General features: G+C 39.1%; 1 protein-coding gene across 2 annotated transcripts in view; it reads left to right on the top strand.

Annotated features, from left to right (window-relative positions):
- Positions 1-257: 257 nt before the first annotated feature.
- Positions 258-23,519, top strand: part of LOC149559253 (nuclear protein) — a 108,909-nt gene continuing 85,647 nt past the window's right edge. For both annotated transcript variants that reach the window (XM_089833181.1, XM_089833180.1), the window contains exon 1: positions 258-697. In XM_089833181.1, the coding sequence (XP_089689307.1) occupies positions 343-697 (355 nt within the window). In that variant the 5' untranslated portion in view covers positions 258-342. The remainder of the gene's footprint in view (positions 698-23,519) is intronic.

Below are 23,519 nucleotides of genomic sequence, written 5' to 3'. Positions count from 1 at the left end.
ATAGATACAAAATGTCCCGTTGGCAATTCATTTCATATGAAGCACCCACAAAAAGATGCACCACCACCACCACATGGAAGCTTAATGACAGACAGCACTTAGACATGTCACCACACGGGGAACTTCCAAACAATACACCTATGGGCATTGCGTCTTTTTGAGAAGGTACTCAAACGAGGATCCTCGACCACTAAGTATGTGGATGGAATCTCCCGATACGAGGACTTTATCCATTCAAATAATTACTACCATGTTTTATTTTGAAAGCGGACTGATGACTCTTCGCAGTGCAGCGCAACTAACCGGGACCAAAGGTTTCGGTTTCGAATCCCGACTCTCTACATGGCTAACAAGCTCGCATTAAGTTCATCAACTGTATATTGTCACACGAACACCTTATCAATACCTCATTTGAACCTGCAAATCAAAACGTCTTCCGCTGCTGGAAGGCTCTTCTCTCGAGTTAGGATTTCTGCGGCAGCCATGGCTACCGGCATCGAAAAGAACGTTATTCCGGCGACAATTATCGGCGCTGGAAGAGTTGGCCAGGCGCTGCAAAAGATGGGAACGGGAGAGGATGTGATGGTTAGGCGGGGTGAAAAAGTGCCGGAAAGTCTTTCCGGTCCGATTTTTGTGTGTACCAGAAACGATGATATGGATACCGTGCTCGACATCACTCCTCGGCCTCGTTGGGAAGGTAAATACTTTTAAAGTTGGAGAGTTACTTTTCTTTATTTATTTTTAATATTTTCCATCAGCTCATTGTGGAACTTCTGCAATTCGGAAGATTTTTATTATAATAAGAACATGCTTAAGAAATTGATTAATGAAGTTGAACAATTGTCTGAGAAACTCAGAATATGTCCACAAATTGAACTTTGAGCTTAGCAGGTGAATTTTTGTAATACACGCATAAAACTTAAAGACCAAATTTAGCGAAACTGATCTCTTAATTATTTTATCAGAAAGAATGCTGAATCTGTAGTTAAATCTACAACTGTGTATATAAGCAGGTGATTTTTTGTAATACACGCATAAGACGTAAATATTAAATTTAGCAAAACTGATCTCATAATTATTTTTTAAGAAAGAATGCTGAATCTGTAGTTAAATCTGCAAATGTATAGCTAAATCTAAAAAAAATTGACATGGATAATTTTTTTATAGATAAGTGACAATTGGAAGCTTGGCAGGGAAAATTTGCAGCCCCATCTAAAGACAGCCCCTTAAGCTGTGGTCTCGTGGAAGTGCTTCTTCAAAAAATTCATAAGAAGTTATGATAAAAAATGATATACATTATGATGAAATATTTTCTTTTGGTAGAGTTCAATTTGGTGCTCAACTGCCCACTATTTAAAGTGCAAAAAAGAACTTAAATTGCTGCAAACTCTAATGACCAAGTTTTCTTATGTTTGAACTTCAAAAATATAGAGAAAAACCTCCAAAACATATATTCAGTAAGCTCTATGAGATGATAGTGAGGAAAAATATAAATTGACAAAATAATATTTTTTTTAATCAGTAATAGGCTGAAGCCATGGTTAAATATCATTATTTGTTGTGATTAATTATTATTAGTTAAGCTCAAGTAGACTCGAACCCAAGAGCTCTCAGATAAGAGGCTCACAATTTACCGTTGTGTTGTAGGCTCTTGTTTGACAAAATAAATTTTATTATTAAAATATACATATGATAATTTAAAGTATCTGTGCTGTTGTTGCTGTTCTTTGGTTTGTCTCTCTTATTATTGTTGACGAGCCCTTTCTTGTTTATCAAGGTGTTGATCCTTGCTTTCTACGTTTCCCCTTGGATGATATCTATCGCTTCCTTGATTTTCTTGTCAATTTCCTCTCCTTGTGATGTAGTGTGTGAAAATTGATCCTCCACTTGTGTAATGTACTGTTTTTGTACAACTGCCCTATTCTTTCTCACTATAGCACTGTAGGACTACATAGGACCACACTGTAGCACCGTAGGATCGTACCACCATAGGACCATAACACCGTAGGACTCAACGTAGCATCGCAAGACCAAGTCTTTCTGAAGGATGACCAAGTTCTTCTCATTGTATGCCCACACTCCCTTATACTATAAACACTTCCATACAATGGGATGGTATTGTCTTTGATTGAATTATAACATATTTGCATTGAGATAAAACATGGATGAAGCTTGCATTGTTCGTTCTTACGTGTTTCATTTGTTTGAAGAGTTTGAGAGCATCCTTCCTAATGTCATGCGCTGCATGTCCCATGATTTCACATTTAAAGATACTGTACCTGGATGGTGCATGTTGTTGAACTATTCATGTGCCTCCAATATGTTGCCACCCTTTGAACATAGGTCTATTAGGGCAGTCACAACTACAACTACAATGTTTGACAAAAGACCTCCTTTTATGAATCTCCTAATTCTGTTCCAAAGCTCTAAGTTTGGCACGAGCTTTGGACACTGCCAAAATTTAATGAAATTTGCTTTCAACCTTTCTATGTGTTTACTCAGTCATCAGCAGACTTTTTCAGCACACCTGTTTTGTGTATATTCAGCAATGACTGCAGTCCATGAGACTACATCTAGTTGAGACATTTTGATGAAAATAATTAAAGCCTTGTAAACACTGTAATGTCCCCTTTTTGACTTAGGAAATAGGGACAATTACCATGCAAACTCAACTGCAAGAGAGTGATTTCCTTATAGTCTTAATTACACTGTAAATGATAATCAATGATACTTCTAATGAGTGCGTTTGTATAAGATTAATAGCTTTCATTTGTTATTGGTAAAAACTATATTGTAGCCGACAGAATTAGTTAGTGTCTAAAAGGTTGTGTGGTGGTTAAGTCACCCCTTCAGGAGGTATATGTACATCGTCTGAATGAAATCATTTAGTATCATTGTACTCGTGATTGTATATCTGCTTATATGAATAAAGTACTATCTTGTTTTGTGTTACATTCTAGTCTCTTAATGCAATAACTATCTGTTTGCTTTGTACGGTAAACATTAATGTCGAATTTGTTGAATAAAGATCGAAATAAAATAAAAGAAAATGATGATGTATGCACAGCACAGGAAGCATTAATTCTCACACAGCAGGTGGAGTGAAGGCAGAAGTTTCAACAGCTTGTTGACAAACACCGAAGTGGTGGAGGAGCATAGACTCACAGAGCGCATTCACCTAGCAGATCGAGGAGTGTTGCGGACTTGCTTGAGGAGAGACGACAAAGATTGAATTTAGTGGAAGAGACAAGGGAGGAGTTCCTAAACTTGTATACGCCAAGGGTAGAGAATCCAAATGGAAGAGAAGGAATCTGCACGGCTTGAGGTGCTGAAGGAGCACGGGCGTGGGGTGAACTCTTTGTTCCCAATACACCAGATGAACAGATACAAGTTGAGAATTGAACAATTTTGCTTGTAGAAGACTTATTCACACTATAGAGTAACGTGGTTATCTAGAGCAATGCAGTTGTCCGGAGTAGTATGGTTGTGTAGAACAATGCGGGTACTCAGAACAACACGGGTACTCAGAACAACGTGGGTGCACAGAACAATGTGGGTGCACAAAACAACGCAGGTATGCAACAAGTACAACAAATAAAAAGAAGTTAACAATGACAAGGCCAAAAAAATCCAACAAAATTTAATGGCGATGGGATGGTCAATCTAGTTCGACATTGTAAAACATGTGAAACAATCTGGATTGCGAATGGCTAACAAACAAAGATGACTGGATCCAATAGTTTCCAGCTACCCTACGAGGTGTAGCGATCAATTTGTTTTTAGACATCAACTCGAAGAAGCTAACTAGCTACATGGGCGGATGTCAGGAAGGAATTTACAATAGAGTTCCGACTACTCAGGGATGACAATGAGATCGTAGCGGAAATTTACAATACAAAATAGGGAAAGAATGAAAGAGTTTGCATATATGCGAGGAGACTGAAGGAGTTGGTAGAAAAACTAGAAAGCCAACTAGTGGACGGGTTGAAGAAAATATGATTCGTCGAAGGGCTATGACCGACACTATGGAGAAAGATGAAAATAGTACCCCCAAAATCATACATTGAGGCATATAATCGCACGATGGACTTAGAGAGCGAACACAAAAATGACAAAAAGAAGAAAGACAAATCGTCGGATTCGAAAGACTCATTCTCCGAAAGCAACTATGAGGAATCAAGTAAAAAGGTTTGGGCATTATAGAAGGATATGCTACATATGATGAAAGAGTTTAAAAACATGAAAAAGAACCTTGGCCAAACTAGAGAAGGGGAACTATGGTGTACAGATTACAAGGAGGGCCACACAAAGGGCTCTTGCCCTAAGAACCAAATTTGTGATATCTACCAGATTGCGAGACATTCCACCAGGGAATGCCCGTTCAATATGAAAACAAAGGGACACCAACAAGTGCTACTAATGCAAGAAGCATCCACCTCGGGAGCAGGAACAAATACAAACAATGATGCGACAACCTCAGGAGGGTATCGATACAACAACCAACGTAGACGAGGTGACAACAATAATAATGGGGGCCGTAGCCGGATACAGTACAATCCAATTGGACAACCAATGATACAATGCCGTGCGTGCAACCTCTGGGGCCACTTCGCCAGAGACTGTACTACAAAGGGAACACCACAACTGTTGTTCAGATGGTGTGGTCTCGAAGACCACGATGACTCAAAATGCCCTAAACCTGGGGTGAACCTGTTGACCATAGACAAATGTGATGAAGAAACATTAGCAATCACTCACTCACAAGCGAAGAAGGCATCACACCCAGATCCGGAAGAGGAAAAGAAAAGGATGCGGCAAGCGAAAGAAGAAATAGAAAAAGAGATGGAGGCCAAAAAAAATGCAAGTGAAGGACATTGTCGGCACTTCAAGGAGGAACCAGGCAGAACAAAACATCATACGGAAGGTAATGCAAGATGAGGTTCCCATAAAATTGAACGGCCTTCTTGCAATGCCTTAGTTACAGATCGCAATCTTGAACATGACACCATCCTCGAAGGCAGTGGAAGAGCCAGGGAAGAACACACAAGGTGGAAGCGGAACGACCACGGTAGGCTAAATGCTACTTGCGCTAAATACAAGAAGACACCCTATAGTAGTTGAGATGGGTATTCTCGGAACTATCCTCATAGAAACCATTGTCAATGGAGTGTCGGGCGTAAATGTATTGCTTAAAGAAACATGGAAGAAGTTGGAACAACCTACCCTATGGCCACCTACATTCCAATTGCTCATTGCTGATCAACACAAAATCAAACCCCTCGGAACTCGTAATGATCGGGACATAACCCTTCTTACTCGACTTCGTAGTCATTCTGTTGAAAAGGAAAGGTTATGACGCCATACTCAAAAGGGATTGGTTGGTGCAAGCAAAGGTAAAATACGACTGGAAAAAGAACACTGTCCATGGAGAGAGGAGGTTGTAGGTTTGTAATTGATCTACACACCTAGATGCTGGGAGAAGTTTAGAAGATGCAACGTTGTCAGATTCTGAAGGTGAAGGAGTTAATGAAGGAAAGAAAAGAATGGAACCTAACGAAGAAGGAATCCTGAAGTTGGAAGGAGGGTCCGACGATGAAGACTTGGACTTGGTGAATGGCTTACTCTTTGGCAAATGGAGGACTATGAACTCTTTCCGAGCTATTAGATGTTAGGGGTAGAAGAAGGAAGTAAGCGAGAGGAAAAGAATGAATTTCCAACAGAATACAGAGAAGTCAAAGAAGGAGAGGCGTAGATAGATGAAACCACTTGCACATACATTCGGCGACGAGAAGCTTATTAAATACAAAGAATCCATAGTGAAGATGTTGAACTTAGGGGACGAGGCTAATCCAAAAAACATATTTGTGGGAGATGACTAGAATCTAGTTTTGAAAGCAACAACATTTAAGATATTCATTGAGTATAAGGATGTTTTCGCGTGGACATACAAAGACCTAAAGAGGGTATCGCTAGAATTGTGTGTCCACCACATCCCACTGATAGGAGCAATACTCATACAGAAGCGACCATACCACATGAACAAAAACTATGTCACACGGGTCACAGACGAGATTAACCAGATAGTTGAGGCAGACATTATTTTTTGGGTATAGACGAGTGAGTGGGTATCCCTAATTGTGATATCACTAAAAAATGATACCACTCAAATAAGGATATGTGCAGACTTTCACTGTCTGAACGCAGTTTCAATTAAGGATCCATTCCCGATACCATTTACTCAATATTTTGGAGGAAGTTACAAGGCATGAAATATATTCATTTATGGATGGATTTTTCAGTTACAACTAGATATCCATCGTAGAGGAAGATAAGCTCAAAACAACCTTCGCGGTAGAAGATGGAGTGTACGCCTACAACAGGGTGCCGTTCGGTCTATGCAACACTCCGACAACGTTTCAAAGAATCATCCTGCACATCTTTGACAAGATGTCAGTAGGAAACTTCAAAGTGTTCTTGGATGATTGGTCAGTTTTCAGTGCAGAGGACAAGCATCTAACCGCACTCAAGGAATGTATGAAAAGATGCAGATGGGCATGCCTAGCACTAAACCCTAAGAAGTACAGATTTATGGTACCTCAGGGAAAATTGGTGGGCCACATGGTGTGCAAGGCAGGATTGAAGACAGATTTGGATAAGGTTCGAGTGATTCTGGAAATGCCACCTTTGATAGATTTGACTGAAGTAAATTTATTTCTAGGACACAGGGTATGATTAGAGGTTTATTAAAAACTTTGCCAAAATATCGTACCATCTAGACAAGCTAACTTGCAAGGGAGAACCCTACAAATGGAAAAAAGAGTAGGATGAAGCCTTTTAGGGATTGAAAACATGACTAGCCACAACACCTATCTTGGCTTATCCAAACTGGGACAAGGAGTTCCATGTACATGTCGATGCGTCAAACTATGCAATTGGAGCAATATTGGCACACATAGGTGATCACGGATTGGACCACCCAGTGTACTTTGCAAGTAGACTATTGTCAAAGGCAAAAAAGAATTATAGCATGACGGAGAGGGAGGCTCTCAGAATGGTGTACGCCATTCAAAAGTTCATACACTACTTATTGGCAGCCCCATTCGTGTTCCACGTAGACCATCAGACCTTACTATATATCGTAAATAAACTGATCATTCAATGACGAATTAGTAGATGGTAACTGCTTTTGCAGGAATTCACATTTAAAATTGTGGTACGACCCAGGAAAAGCCACGTGAACTCGGATCATCTATTCAGGATCAAGTCAGGAGAACCTCTAGAGGGAGTTAATGATGACTTTTTGGATGCACAACTATTTTAGATTGCCATACTACCATCATGGTATGCAAATATCAGGGAACAGGGCAATTCCCTAGAGAAATGCCACCAAGAGAGATGAGGAAACTCGTACTAAGAAGTCGAACGTTCCATCTGATCAACAAGTTGCTATATAAGATGGGACCCGACCAGATTCTATGACGATGTGTTCTGGAGGAAGAAATATCGAAAGTATTGAAAGCACATGAGGGGCCTATAGGAGGACATATGGGGCCGGACACAATTGCGTGTAAGATACTTCTCGCAGGATTGTGGTGGTCAACTGTGCACAATGATGCTAGGGAGTGGGTCATTACATGTGATACATGCCAGAGAGTCGAGAAGCCACTAAAGAGGGATTTTATGCCTCTGAACCCCTCACATGCATAGGAACTATTCGAATGGGGCTTTGTTGGGCCACTGAAGGTAAGCAAGGGCTGGAGATGTAGATATATTGTAGTAGCAACCAAGTACCTTACAAAGTGGGTAGAAGCACGAGCCCTACCAGACAACTCTGCACTAAGCACGATGAGATTATCTACGAGTACATAATTACGAGGTACAGAGTCTCAATATAGCTGAAAAGTGGCCATGAGAGAGAATTTGTCAACCATGTCATCCAACTACTTACCACAGAATTCAAAATTTACCATTTCCTGTTAAGCTCGTACTACCCAAGAGCAAACGGATAGGCATAATCGATAAATAAAATCTTGGTTGCAGTAATTTACAAGTCTTGCACAGTTCAAGGTGAAGATTGGGAGGAAAAGTTACCATCAATGTTATGGGCATACCGTACCTCTTACAAAGTTACCACGGGACACATTCCGTTCCAGCTGATGTGGTTAGGAGGCCATAGTACCAGTAGAGTTCATGGTACCAAGTTTAAGAATAGCCATCGAAAACAAAGTTGAGAGATATGGAAAGTTTCAGGGAGAGATTGTATAACCTGAATAAGCTAGATGAGCGAAGATTACAAGCACAATAGGCCACCGAGGTTTCATAGTGTAGGCACAAGGTTTGGCACGACAAGAAGTTGAAAGCGAAAACCTGCCAAAGAGAAGCCAAGGAGAAGAGCGTGGAGCAAGGGAAAAAACCCTAAGCGGACATGAGAGAAAATATTCAAACACAAGAAAATATGTATTTACAATATGCTGAATGTTGTGAAAATACAATGAGGGAGCCCGAATATAAAGAGCTCCAGGAATCTTCCAAAACAAGCTAGAAGACGCTAGGAGATAAGTGTGACAACTAAGCATACATCCACTTGAGGTGGAAAGTCCTCGAACAATGTGAGAGGATAAGTATGACTTAAGAGAGAACAAACTCCCGTATTGTCAACAACTTATAACAAACTCCTAGACTATAACTAATAAATAAAATGCATTTACCTAAGTAAGCTTAAGTAAATAGAATAAATAATTAATAATTAATTATTTACTCTAACAAAACCCCTTAAGTGCAACTTAGGGAAATGCCTTAAGCTCACAAAACAAAGATGAAATGCAGAATGGGTCTCAGCAACGAGGCCATGTTAGGTACCCATGTACAATGCAATCTTTGTAACCGGAGCAAAGGAGAAAACCCAATAGGAAAAACCCCTCTCCAAAAAGAGATAAGAACCTATTGAAGAACTGAAGAAGCCTCCAACTAGGGAAATGTCCCCTAAAACAGGAACAAAGAGTGATCATGAAGAGCATCACTGAAGCATGAAGAAGCCACAAATCTGGCAAACTGCTGATCTGAAGAACCTCCATGGAAGAAGGCACGAACCGAGCGTGTTTATATGGTAGATAATCCATCTCACCGAAATGCATAGGTAGCCAGCTACTGCAATCGCCTTGTATATAGGATCAACCACTAAATACATAGCTCACACTATCGAACCATCGAACTACGGATGCATTAGAACAATAGAATACCCCCCCCTTAATGCAGATGGGGTGTGATGACAGGCAACTAAAAAGGTGGGCCAAAGTCTCCTGCAGACGAACCAAGAATGACGAGAAAGGAAGAGGTACAAACACCCATAAAGACACGGTCAAACTAACTCTGCATGGGCTAATGTCATGGAAGGGACACTCACTTGACAAAGGGAGAATGCCTAAAACAGCAAACAACTATCCCCCCCATGGTGCTTTATGAAAATAGTGCATGTACAACTGACTCAAAACAATATTCATGACCCCCGAAATGCAAAAGTGGCACTTTATCTCAGTGCGATACATAAAAGTGCTTCAAAATGATAGCTACAATGATCAAAACCAAAAACAAGTTAATACAAAACATAGTATAGCCTAAAACAAAGGAAACCATGCCAAGAAAACGATCCTCGGGCCTAAAACACTCAAGATATCCACCATATAGCAAAAATGCCAAAAATATGATAGAAAGAACATGGGCCAAAATCTAAGAAAAAGGACCACATTTCTGAAGAGGTGACAGAACCAGCTTTCCAAAAATATAAATTTTTCAAAGAACGGGCATGGGACGCAAAAGATCTGCATGCCGGAGTCAAAAACAAAACTTCGGACTTCAACTGAAAAAACGGGCAATAAAAATGTATCAAAACCTAAAAATACCTACACCAATGTCTCCGTCTCGGAACCAGCTTTTTGACACTTCTTTCGGATCGGAAAAATACCTCCGTATGCTCAAGTTATGGCATAAAAATCGGGAGTAGGTCAAAATGACCTAAGAGAGGTGCAAGGCCTTATGATGCAATGACGTCATGTTGACGTTAGCAAAACCTGAGATTAAATTTGACGGCTAAACCGCCGTTGGCGCAAAAAAAGAGGCCATGTGGCAGTGCCACGTGGACGCCACGTGGCAGTATGGTTGACGTGGCAAAGTGCCACGTGTCACTTGCGAGTTCACTGTGACTAGGCAGGAGCTGATGAGTGTGCAGGCGTTGACGTAGGACTCAGAATCCACACGGACTGACAGGAGCTGCTGACGGGGTCTGAGCTGTCCACGCAGTGTTGAGTCTGCAGCTGACGAAGCATGAGCGGAGCGGCTAGGACGGCGGAGCGCAGATTGGTGGAGGTGGAGAAAAGTGGAAGTGCCGTTGGCGGTGCTTTGCGAGTGGGCGGCGGCTGAGCCGCGGTGATGTTGTGGCGGCCCGCGGGCTGAGTGCTGATTGCGTGGCGGTGGCCGCCTGGCGGCACGTTGGCGATGCGCCCTATATTATTTTTAAATTTTTTTTCCTCGCCGAAAATGTCCGTACGACTGTACGAAAAGCCTTGAAATGAATTTTTTTTGGCCTCCTGGAGCTCTGTCTCCAAAATCAAAAAGCTTTATATGAATCTTGATTGCAAACGGCCTTCCGGATCTAACGGCAGCGTCCGTTTGGGCTGAAACTGCTCCGAAAATTCGTTGATCCCCTGATTTGAAAAATAAAATGCACAAACAAACTAGGGTTTGTGACTCCCAATCACGGCTTCAACATTTTTTCAATGAAGTAGTAGCAGGGAGGCTCTGATACCATGTTGGAGTTGATGAAATCCAACTTCGAAGACGCTTAAGATCACCTGCATGCGAAAACCCATCAAAGAGAAGCCAAGGAGAGAAGAGCGTGGAGCAAGGGAAAAAACTTTAAGCGGACATGAGAGAGAAAATATTTAAACAGAAGAAAATATGTATTTACAATATGTTGAATGTTGTCAAAATACAATGAGGGAGTTCGAATATAAAGAGCTCCAGGAATCTTCCAGAACAAACTAGAAGACGCTAGGAGATAAGTGTGACAACTAAGCATACATCCACTTGAGGTGGAAAGTCCTTGAACAATGTGAGAGGATAAGTATGACTTAGGAGAGAACAAACTCCCGTATTGTCAAAAACTTATAACAAACTCCTAGACTACAACTAATAAATAAAATGCATTTACCTAAGTAAGCTTAAGTAAATAGAATAAATAATAAATAATTAATTATTTACTCTAACACCAATTGGTATTAAAATATAACAGGCGGAATGAAATCAAAACTGGCAAATTTAAGGTGAAGTGGGTCGGGCCATATAAGATTCGTGAAGTAGGCGATAACGAAGCAATCAAATTTTGGATGTTGGATGGGAAAGAGGTGTCTGATGCAGTAAATGGGTCAAAGTTAAAAATCTATCATCAGCAGAATGAAGTCTAGGGAGATAATGACACCTAGACAAACATTTTAGAAAGAATGTAAATAATAATAATAAAAATTTTACTAGCAATAAACTATAGGAAAATATTAGTATAAGAATTTTGATAGGGGCAAATAATAGAATTTTGATTTGAGGGCAAGATATTAATATCATAGAAAGTACTGTATGGAAAGCTAAAGACACCGTATAGACATGGAGAAAGGTGTTGATGCATACTGTACGGACCTGAGAGGTGTACGCCGTACGACCACATAGGAGAGTATGCGAGAAGCCAATGTTTAAAATATTGTATGGCTACCAAGTACATCGTGAGAAGAGAAAGAGAAAAGACCATACGACACATTGGGATGCCAAACTACACATCAACAAAGGAAGATAAAGTAGGGTATGGTTAGAGGGCATATCAATCCTAGAGAACCGTAGAAACTGCATGACATTTGCCTAAACCAATTTCAAAAGTCATACCATACGTCTGTACAAATACAAAGTAGGCAGAGTAGTACAGAGGAAGTATACGGCCAAGACAAAAGGAAGAAAAGGCCGTACGGCATCGAAATTGAGAGCACAATGAGCACCAAAGGACCGTACAACAGCTAAACTAAGAATGAAGTGAAAACCAAAGGACCATACGACATCAAAACTAAACAAAGTGAGCACCGTACGGTAGCCAATCCATGACTGGATTCTAATTGTACGATAGCGAGACCTATAACCATGCGGCAATCAAATGGACGGCCAAAACGAAGAGAAGCCCATAGTCACCGTACAGTACTCAAGCTAGTACGTCTGCACATGCACTATATGGCCACAAGCAAATACAAATCGAGCGGAACACTGTACGGTCTCTAAAAATAAGCATCATACATTTTATATCACATAGCGGCTGTTTTTGAAAAAGGCTGTGGAAGTTGAGCCATCAAAACATTGTACAGCCAGTAGTTTATAGAACAGAAAAATGTCTAGCCGTAGCTGAACAAAGTATTGGAGGGAGAAGAAATAGACTTGGAGTAGGAGGTACCTTACGGTAGCAAAACCACAGTGGGTTAGCTTTTAGGAGCCGTACAGACATTGTATGGATGGTAACAAGCTTCAAATAAATTGTATGGTGTTGTGAGGAGCCATTCCAAAGGGAAAGCGACAACCCTAACTGTTGTTGTCTAATTGTTTTTCTTCACAAAAAAGGACAAAAGAAGAGAGTTATGCAGTCATCTAGGAAGAGAGGTTGGAAGAAGTTAGATGAAGATTCAGCTACCAGTACGAAGATGAATTGAAATGTAAAGTTATTTCCCTCAGTGTCCGTGTTGCAGGAGGCACAAGCAAAAAGAAAGGCAAACAGGCATCACAAACAATGGCTGCACCAGTAGACGTCACACCACACAATGTTTCTTTCGAAGGCCTAAATGGAGTTGATTGTAGGAAATGGCGGCAGGATGCTTTTGCAGACCATCCGGTGAAGAATAGCATCAGAAAGGCATAGGTAGAGTGTAATAACCTTGCTTGGCTATAGTTTTAACAAATACTAATATTTCTGACTTTTGACATTACATCAAAACATTTAGCATACAATGCCAATACTACTGAAAAGAACTCCAAGGCTGACTAAATCACATTTAGATTAGGCAATTTTTAACAACACTGATGATGACCCAACTCAATTCAATGGCAATGATAGATTTGCATTTGATTTACTATGCCATGTAACTTAAAAAAACTGAACTACTTCATATTTATCTCTCAATTCAATTTACATCAGCACTGAATCAAATTACATATGAGAATTTCACACACTTTCTTCCAAGCAACAACAATGATAGAAATGGAAGATACAAACCTTAAGCAATTGATCCACAAGACTCAAATTCCAAAACTACTATACCTCAGCAGTAGTTTGGAAAATAATCAGCTCCAACAATTAATCGTCTCCTTAGCCACAGTAAGATAGTAGGAGAAATGACCAATTGTATACCTCAGCACAATTGTCAATGCAATCTCAAAACAAAATCTCACATTTGAATCTACAATACTTCAGCAGTAGATCCAATGGACCAACTTAGAATTTAGACCCTTATACTTCAGCAAGGGCACAAAAATCAGAACTCAAAAAAAGCCACAAAGGTATCAAAAACAAATAAAATATCCAAGCATGCTTTTCTCAACAAATGGGCTTGTATTTATAACCTCTAGATTCCCTTTTGTTGCCAAAAGGTAGCTACAACATTAATTAGAAGCTTCACCTAGATTCTTTCACTTGACTTGGCTTAACTAATTAATAAATGGCTCTTTCCAATGATAACTCATCCCTCAACTTAAGTGAAATTATAACTTTATAATAAGCCATTTAATTATTTAATAGTAATTTGGCTACTAAAAATATAATATCTCCCAAAATACTCATCATTTAAATATGCTGTCTGAAATAGGAGTCAAACCTATTATTTTTCCATGTGACGAAATGCACTTTCCAAAAATAGAAATCTCGATCAACACCAACTTACCACAAATAGTAAGTACACAAAACTAAGCCCAAGTGAAGTTTGATCTGAGCCAAATGAAGACCAACCTGTAGCTTACTGAAATGTGGAGAAGATAAGACCTTCCCAAGCCAAGCCATTGCCATAGAAGATCCACAATAATTAGCCTATGAGGATCACAATAATAGGCTAATCTCTGAAACTCCAATGCTGGAAAAAATGGGGATATTACATAGAGTGGGTGATCCGAATGTTAGTTTTTTGCATTTGAGATTACGGGCATGACTTGGTAATCTTATTCAGGGCACTAGACTTCATGCGGGAATTTGGAATACCTGGCCATGCATAGGGAGGCAGGAAAATTGATAACAAGCTAAAGAAGCTAAGTTGAGAGGTGAAGGGGCAGTTGATCGATCTTGTATGTGGTGAACTATTTGAGGCAGAAAAAGAGGCCTTGATGGATACTTCGAAGGGTAGAGGACTGAAAAAATCTAACATCCAAGAAGGACATTGGCATTGCCTCATGGATGTGGTGAAGAGTAGGTTAACAGGATCAAGCTGCGCATCGGATATCTCCTTTTTGCAGGTAGTAATGATGAATGGGATCTTAAACAGGAGCGTACGACTAGGCTGCACTATTGGTAGAAATAATGTATGAGTTCATGACGCTTCAACACAAGACATTCTACATGCCCTACTTCGCTATTGGGTTATTCCTGGATGCGACAGTGCGGATGATTCCTTTCGACAGGCTGGAGGTCAAGCTTGGCCCTCTCGTGCCATGGAGCCCCTCATCATGCAGTGGAGACACTTAGACACACCAGGTGGCCAGATGGCCATGGTTGGGTAGAAGCGACCCAGACAGGAGTTGGACGTATGTTCGGAGCATGAGAATACTGATAGTGGCCGGCAGGAGACATCATCTGACGATAGTGAGATTGATAGAGAGGAGGATGAAGAGGTGGAAGTCATTACGGCGACACCATTGCTATTCCTATGGCCTATACTCTGCGACAACACATTTGGTTCCTATAGGTATGCACGATGCACACATTCCAGGATTTGGACAACTCAAACAACCAGTAGTAATGACCCTTGTCACAGTAGCATCTTAGCCGACTGCAGCAACTACGATCATTTTGGAGGCTGTGGCTATAGTTTAGACAGAGTCCCACCCATCACCACCTATAGCTTTGCTAGACGAGGTAATGGAGTTACCAACACAGGAGGTTTTTGAGAGTTCAGGGACACCACATGTCAGACTAGAGGTAGTGGTATATGATGTGGTGTTCATGATAGATAATGCATTATTAGCTACTAGTGAGGGTGTTGCAACACAAGACTTGATTGAGCGGGACTTAAGCGCATACTTGAGTAGGACATTCAACATTAGACCAGTAACACCAACATTTGCTACTCTCACCTATGAGAGAAGAATGTTAGGGATGGATCCTCTAGCCCCACTAGAGGAGAGTCATCGTACTGTTGCAGTTGAGCCACCACCCCCACCTTCGACAGGTAGTATTGCGGAGAGGATGTTAGAAGCAGTAGAGGCAATGATGGCCATGGAGCATCCCACACCATTAGGCCCCTTGACAACCATAGGAGAGGATGTCGAGACGTACTTAGTGGACGTGGTGACTTGAGATCGCCAAGTAGCGATTTCAGCACAAACATGTGCTTTGGAGGCAGTGGTGCAGGAGTTGGAGCAGGTTTTGTCATTCATGAGTGTTGGTTGTCCAATAGTCTTCTCAGTATGTTTCGAGGCACGGGGATGGCCGAACATAAAGACCCCTAAAATGCTGCAAGAGTGGACTGCTGAGGAGCCTGTAGTAGCCAACAGAGTTGAGAATTTGACGCAAGAGATAGTACAAGTGTATCGGGAGGCGTACTATGCTCTACAAAGGAGTGAGGTGGATTAGGTAGTGACAGCAAGGGCTCGGGAGGAGATAGCTACCAGATTAGCTATAGTAGAAGCCAGTTTGGCTGCACAATAGTTAGCTTGGGAGAAAGAGCGGGCAACACTCATTGCTGAGAGGGAATCGAGAAGGCAAAATTCGTATCTCAGTTGTGGGATGCAAAGAGGGAGTCAGATGTGAAGGTGGTGGAGCTTCGAAACATGGATGAGATGATGAAGAGAGCATTAGAACTTCAGATGCAGGCTAAGGTGGATTTGGACTCCCGGATGCAGCAGGTACATGAGTTGCAGGCATAGCTAAATGAATTGTGGGCACAAAGGACATCTACTACACCAGCCCTACCAGGGATGCACACCTCTTCTTCTTAGTTTTGTTTGTAGTCTTGATATACTTAGTAGTTTAGTTGTCTCTATTTTGTCGTCCGGAGATGACTTTTCTTTTGGGGGAGATGATGTTGTTGGTAAAAACTATACTGTAGCTGATGGGATTAGTTAGCGTCCGAAAGGTTGCGTAATGGTTGAGTCACGCCTTCGGGAGGTATATGTACATCGTACGAATGGAATTATGAAGTATCATTGTACTCGTGATTGTATATTTTCTTATATGAATAAAGTACTATCTTGTTCTATGTTACATTCGAGTCTCTTAATGCAATAACTATTTGTTTACCCTGTACTTTAAACATCATTCCTATCTCTAATATGACAATTACAATATATATATATATATATATAGAGAGAGAGAGAGAGAGAGAGAGAGAGAGAGAGAGAGAGAGAGAGAGAGTACTCAATATTATCTAGTGATATATACAATCTGCCAGTAGCACTATAAGAATCACTTCTGTATGCAAAGATTACATATTCTAATCTGCGGATGTATAGTTTGGCTCTCTGATATAATAATTTAAGTATGCAATGAACTTGCCAATGATGCTGTGTCTGACATATCTGCTAAACTATGCAATGATGAATATGGTGATGTATCTTCGTTATGCTTAGACAATCACCAAGAGGTTGCTATATCTGATTTATCTGTCTGTATATGCAACAATAAGATGATGATATTGCTTATAGTTATAAGGTTTCTGTTTTAGATACGGATATGTATTCTTGCAACTACAATAAGGGTGTTGTTTCTGATCTTAACAATTAACTCCTGCAACTGGCGCCATGTCCGATTGATAATTAATTGGTTGCAAATGGATTGTGTCAATTAGACAAGTGCTCAACTGAGCAGATTCAAATAGGATGAATAAGAAATAAGTTGTAATCTGATGTCTGAAATGACTGACTCCAATCTCAATAAATATCCCTCATCATCGAACGGTTACATCTTTTAGGTCATCTCCTATTGCATGGTTATAAAGAAGTTATAGGTTTGTAACTCCTCAACTAATAGTGCCAGGTTATTTCCATTGAATCTTATAATTATTAAATGCTGAAAGATATAACACATATCTAACTGAAAAGAACAGGACAAAGCATTATTAAATTTTTCACCACCAATATTTATTAAGACTACTTGCTTATCATGCCAATAAAATAACATCTTCCGAACTCTTTGCTTTTGATTTTGCTCTAGCTGGTAAGCAGGAAAATAATGCCTTATTATTTAGTTTTAGGGCCACTTTTATAAAATAAGCCTGGGGATGTTCCTGGGTTTGCGCTGAGTGTGCACCCAGCACTGTGGGTGCACAGTACATACTGTGCACACCCAATATGTACCCACAGATGCATCTGAGCCGAGCGCACGCCAGCACCAGGTATGGGGCCTGTGGGTACAAATCCTGTGACATAGCTTACAAGAGATCACACCTTTTCACTATAGTAACTGATGAGTAATTGTCTAATAATCAGTTCTTCTCATAATCTATAGTCAACATGACTTTATAGTATTAATTGATTTATCAACATCGCTTGGTTTTAAATGCATATGATAGTTCATTTCTATATTTAACTATTGGATCTCATTATTAAAGCAATATCTATTGAAGGACTTACTCATGATGATTGCTGACATATTATATGTCATCAGCCATACTCGTTCCTTTTCTGAAAATCAATAAATATATATTATATTTGATATTGTTTAGTGGTTAGCAGTACTGATGATTTAACTTCTTTCATTCGATGCTCCTTGCAGTTGATATGCTTATCATATATTCATCTATATAATCTCTTTGATACTTGTACAGCCAGTGTTATGCAGTTGTGTTTAGTCAATATCACTTACTTGGTATCTTTGCTTGATTGTGCTCTTTGTCAACTTCTTTGACATTGATCCATACTTCAGATGATGTATTCTGCTCATCTCTCAGTGACGTGTATTCGCTGTCATATCTTTTACTCTATGATTGTTGACTAGTTGTAGCAATCTTTTGAAATTATATATGGAATGTTCTTAATACTTGTTATCTACTTGATCTCTATACCTGGTATAATGTCGTTATCCTTCTTGAAGGTGATCAATTGGAATCGACCCTTATTCCTTGTATATCATCTAGGAAACTGTCTTATTTATAAGACTTCACAATTTCCTCGACCCTTATTCTCCTACCATCATCTATTAAAATGTACTTCTAGCTGCATCTACTGATTTCTATCTACTATGACTGTCCAATGACTGCCACTCCTTGTACACAAATGTTCCCTGATTCTTTAGTGGGATTGGTTAAAAAACAAGAACATTACAAACACCGCCATTTTATGCATGTGCTGCAATCATTGCATTCTATGCCATCCCATCTCTAGATGATGCATTTTGTCAAACAATTCCACGCTTTCCTTATACCACCACATTCTGCATACATGTCTATTAGGGCAGTCACAACTGCAACTGACAAAAAACAGCTTTCAATTACATTATGAGGGTTCTCCATAGCCAGTTCCAAAGCTCCTATTTTGGAACAAGCTGTGAGATCACCTAAAATGGTGTATCTAGCAAGTGCATCTTCTTAAAAGTCTCCAAGGCTATATCAAAAATCATATTTCATGCAGATACCAGAAGCACATTTCATTAAGGCATTTCATCAAACAACTCCTCTACCTTCTGTCTGTTTCTATGTTTCGCAGCTACAAAAATATAATTGATCAATTTTGAAGCAGAAATCATAACTGTTGATGTATCATAGCTTCAGTCAGATAAAATCAAATATGACTGATTACAACACAAATTCATTTGTAGATGTAAGTATCTATATTATGGTACTCTATATGTTAAAGTTTGAATAGTGAAGAAATTAATATGAAATTATAATTCAGAAATGTATATATTCAAACTAAAATCATATTATATTGTATCGTGCTTTTTTAAGACAAACCCGATTAAACAACTGCTTTGTCGAATGGTGGGAATCTGTTTTTGTTTAGAGTGAGAACTTGTCCACGGGGGATGTGACTCCACGTTAAGTGGGGTCATGTCCCCCGTGGACACGTCCCCATCCTCCCTTACATATAGTTGAAATCAACAGGTAATGAGATACAATGATCACATCAATTAAATCAGTCTTCTAATCTCATACACCGTTGGTGCATATCAAATTGGGGCCAAATACAATGTGCATTTATTTGCAGAATACACACACACACACACACACACACACACATACAGATTTGGTGGAAATAAGATCTGTATTACTGCAGGAAACATAGACACAATTAAGAGCATAATATATTAATTACTGAAATTATTTATTCTGATAAATATCATCAGCAACTCACCATCAAAGAAATGTGATTGAAATTCTAACATGGTATCAGAGCAGGTCTGAGAAAAGATCAAATCAGAATTCCATATTGAGAAATTACCATAAATATTTTTGGAAAATATTACACCTATCAAGATGGTAAATGGCATTAGACTCGAAGATAGGCTTGAAGGTGCTTCAAACTTTGAAGCCCTCATTATGAATGATTCTAACACCAAAAGAGCATGAGTTAAAAACAATTGTGGAAAATGCTCCTAAATCTATGAGAATGATGAAAATAGTCAATGGGAAAAGGACAACAACAGAGCAATGAAATTATTGGTAGACAGAGTGAGAGATCACATATTACCTATTATCATAAAATTAGACTCAACATATGCTTTGTTCAAAGCCCTAGAAGACATGTTTGAGATCAATGACACTAGCAGACTTCTTGATCTTAAAAATCAACTCTCATATAAATATAAATCAGGGATTCATTATCACCTCATACTTCATGAGGATAACAGAATTAAGAAACCAACTAACAATTGGTCATACCTATGATAGTAAGGAAATAAAAATGATAGCCCTAAATGGACTTCCTATCTCATTGGTAACATTTATTTGAGGAATAAGTGCTCGCTCCAAACTCCCCAAATTTGACCGATTGAAAGGTGACTGCATTCAAGAAAAGTCTAGATTAATAGTTAGAGGTATCAGTATGGAATCCACAAAAGAAGACATTCAGATTCTCACCACTAATCTCAAAAGGAAAATGGGCAAGGATACAAATGAAAAACAGTCATTCAAGAAAAGGAGGGCCTAATCTAAAGTGCAATGCTATAGATGTGACAAATGTTAATGTTTTTAGCTTCTGTCGGATAAAAACTTAAAGTATAAACACAAAGGATAAATCTTTGATTAAGTAATATATATATATATAATCGTATGCTAATCAAATTATCAAAGTTGTTATGTGGTTGTCATGTCCTTCGACCATGTTGCACATGATTAAAACCTCATAATAGATGGGCATGTTAAGAGTGACATGTGTAGGTGACTTTATCATTAAAGTCGCAGAAACTATTGTCTGCATCTGGCCTAGTTAATATTTCTAAGGTTGACACTTCCACATGTGATTGGGTCTTCCTCGTACCATGTGGACATGAGGTGTTTTGTTGATCAGCATTGACCAAAATTTATCACCACCAAACCTCACGTTTGGCTGATGTGTCGTTTGTGTGATGGGATGTACTTAGGGGCCACGTCCCCTTTGTACTTGCCCCTTTCTTTTATATATATTTTGACCATGCTGATTCCAATGACATCAAACACAAAATATAAAGTCTTCTATGTTAAAGGGTGGCGGCATAAATAGTTTTTCATTTCTTCAACCTTTATATAGTATAAAATATATATTGCAAGGATATTTACATAAGTTTTAATATAAATCTAATCTTGAATTTCAAAATGGTATTAGAGTAGGTCTATAAGACGATGCTGATTAGATTTATTTTATTCAGTGCATTAAAATATTCTCAATTTCCTTATTTGTCAAAATGGTGAGTGGTATGAAGGTAGACGATAGACTTGACGGTGACTCAAATTATACAGGGTGGAAAAAAAGAATGAAGTTAACCTTAAAAGAGAATGACCTAAAACAATTCATTGAAAAATCTGACTAACCACCAAAGGGGAGTGAGGAATTGAACAAATGGGAAAAAGATAACACTAGAGCCATGAAATTAATTGTGCACGGTGTTAAGGATCATCTACTTCTCATTATCTCAGAATTAGATACAACACATGAAATGCTTAAAGCACTTGAAGAAATGTTTGAGATAAACAATACTAGTAGAATTCTAACTTTGAAAGACAATCTCTCCAACATTAAAATGAATAAAGGAGAATCCATTGCTTCATAATTCATAAGGATAATAGAACTAAGGAACCAACTTTCTAAAATTGGTCATATATATGATGAGAAAGAATTATTCATGATAGCTCTAAAGGGACTGCAACAATCGTGGAAAACCTTTAGACAAGGGGTGTGTGCTCGATCCAAGCTTCCTAAACTTGCTCAACTAAAGGCTGACTGTATACAAGAGGAGTACATGTTAATATCTCAAGGTGATACTTCTACTGGAGGTGATGTTCAAGCTCTCACAAACCAAGTCGATAAAAAGAAGAAACCTAAATTCAAAAGGAAAAGAAGAAATGTAGAGTACTCTAGAGTCTAAAATGCAATGCTTTAGATGTGACAACTATGGTCATTCAACATTCCAATGCCTTGATAAACTGAAACATCAAGCAACCTTCGCCAAGTTAGAAATTTTGACGTAGATCTAGAGAAATGTCCATTCTAAAAGAACTTCACATATCCATAACATGTGTGAAATATTGGATCAAGAGGGAGTTCTCTATCATATACATCAAAATATAAAATAATCTTAGCTCTGTAACAATTTCTGAGATGGAGCCTTAAAATATCAAATTATTGTACTATATTTTATAAATAAATTTATAACATTTATTTTTTTTGATTTTCAATTTATAAGAGCAATGTGCCTTAATCTCTTTTGAGAATGTTACTGCAGGAAGAGGGAGTCTTCTACTTCTTCAAAGGAAATCTTGAATGAGGAGCTCATATGGTTGATATTCAGAGGGAGTTGATAAAGCTTTTGTGTGCGACTATGATGGGCCTACCCCTTGTGTATATCATGAGGAAGTGATGGCTTCCAAATGTTGTCACTTGTATTTGCAAAAGTTATTGTAAGGTGACGATCTTACAATAACTTGTATTATGAGATCAAACAAATTGAGTATATGGTGAATGTCTTGCATCTCAACATTCTAAAAGGCCATTACTCATAGAGTACTTGGTGAATATCATTGATATTTTGGGAAGACCGATACTCTTGATATCAGATGTGATATCAAAACTTTTTTGAGTACTTGGTGAATATTGAATCTCAATATTTTGGGAGACTAATACTCTTGATATTAGATGTGATATCAAAACCTTTGAGTATTTGGTGAATGTAATGTCCCCGTTATAATAAATTGAATTTTGTAATGGGCCGATTGATTTAATTTATCTTGGACCCATTTTTATTTTTGTGTGTTCAAAGTTTGTGTCGCCATCAGCTATCTTTGTACACCCTTGGAATGGTTTTCTGATGGGTATTTAAGCACAACTTGTAGGAAGTCTTTAGGTATGCTTTGGATTATATTTCTTTGTACTGCGAATTCCTGTTGGAGTTCCTTGTAACTCGCCATTTCGGAAGTGAAAGATCTTCCCTATTTGGCTCGTGCGGTTTCGGTGGGATTCAACCCTTACCTTATTATGTCGGTGTTCACTTGGTCTGTATCTGGCAAATTGGAGTGCCATCATTATTTGCAAATACTTATCCATTTGTGAATGTTCTTCCATACTTGTACTGACGTTGTTAGGTATCTTGGCAAATACAATCATAGGACAATATCTTCCGTACGGCCATTATCAGGCACCATCATTTATTGGCTTTATCTGGTATATTCGTGATTACTTGTGTTTACTTGTCCGGCATAGATCTCAATCAAATTTTCTCATACCCCGTTTGCGACTCATAACACACTGGACACATACCGCTCATCCTCCTATCTTAGTTTGTATGGTCTTGAATCAGTACGACCCTCCTGTTATACTATACGGCCAAGCATCCTCCCTCTATTCCCATATCCCTCCTCCATCCTCCACCTTCCTCCCTCATTTCGTCACCGTACGACATTCCCTTTCACCGTACGGCTGTTCCCTTTCAAACGTACGGCCAAACAAATTCCACTGTACGACACATTCAGCTTTAGCCATACGGCCTAACCAGGCCTCCCGTACGGACTTCCTGCACCAACAGTCCTTGATTCTGAGACCGTATGGATCTATACACTCTCTTTAGTAGAATACGCACGCCATTATTTAACATTGTTTGGTGTAAAGGAGGA

The sequence above is a fragment of the Cupressus sempervirens genome, chromosome 5 (genome assembly GCF_028749045.1).
Source record: "Cupressus sempervirens isolate cs-2001-9-10 chromosome 5, ASM2874904v1, whole genome shotgun sequence".
Classification (NCBI taxonomy): domain Eukaryota; kingdom Viridiplantae; phylum Streptophyta; class Pinopsida; order Cupressales; family Cupressaceae; genus Cupressus; species Cupressus sempervirens.
Note: the sequence above shows the minus strand (reverse complement) of the source record. Positions and strands in the feature narration are given on the sequence as shown.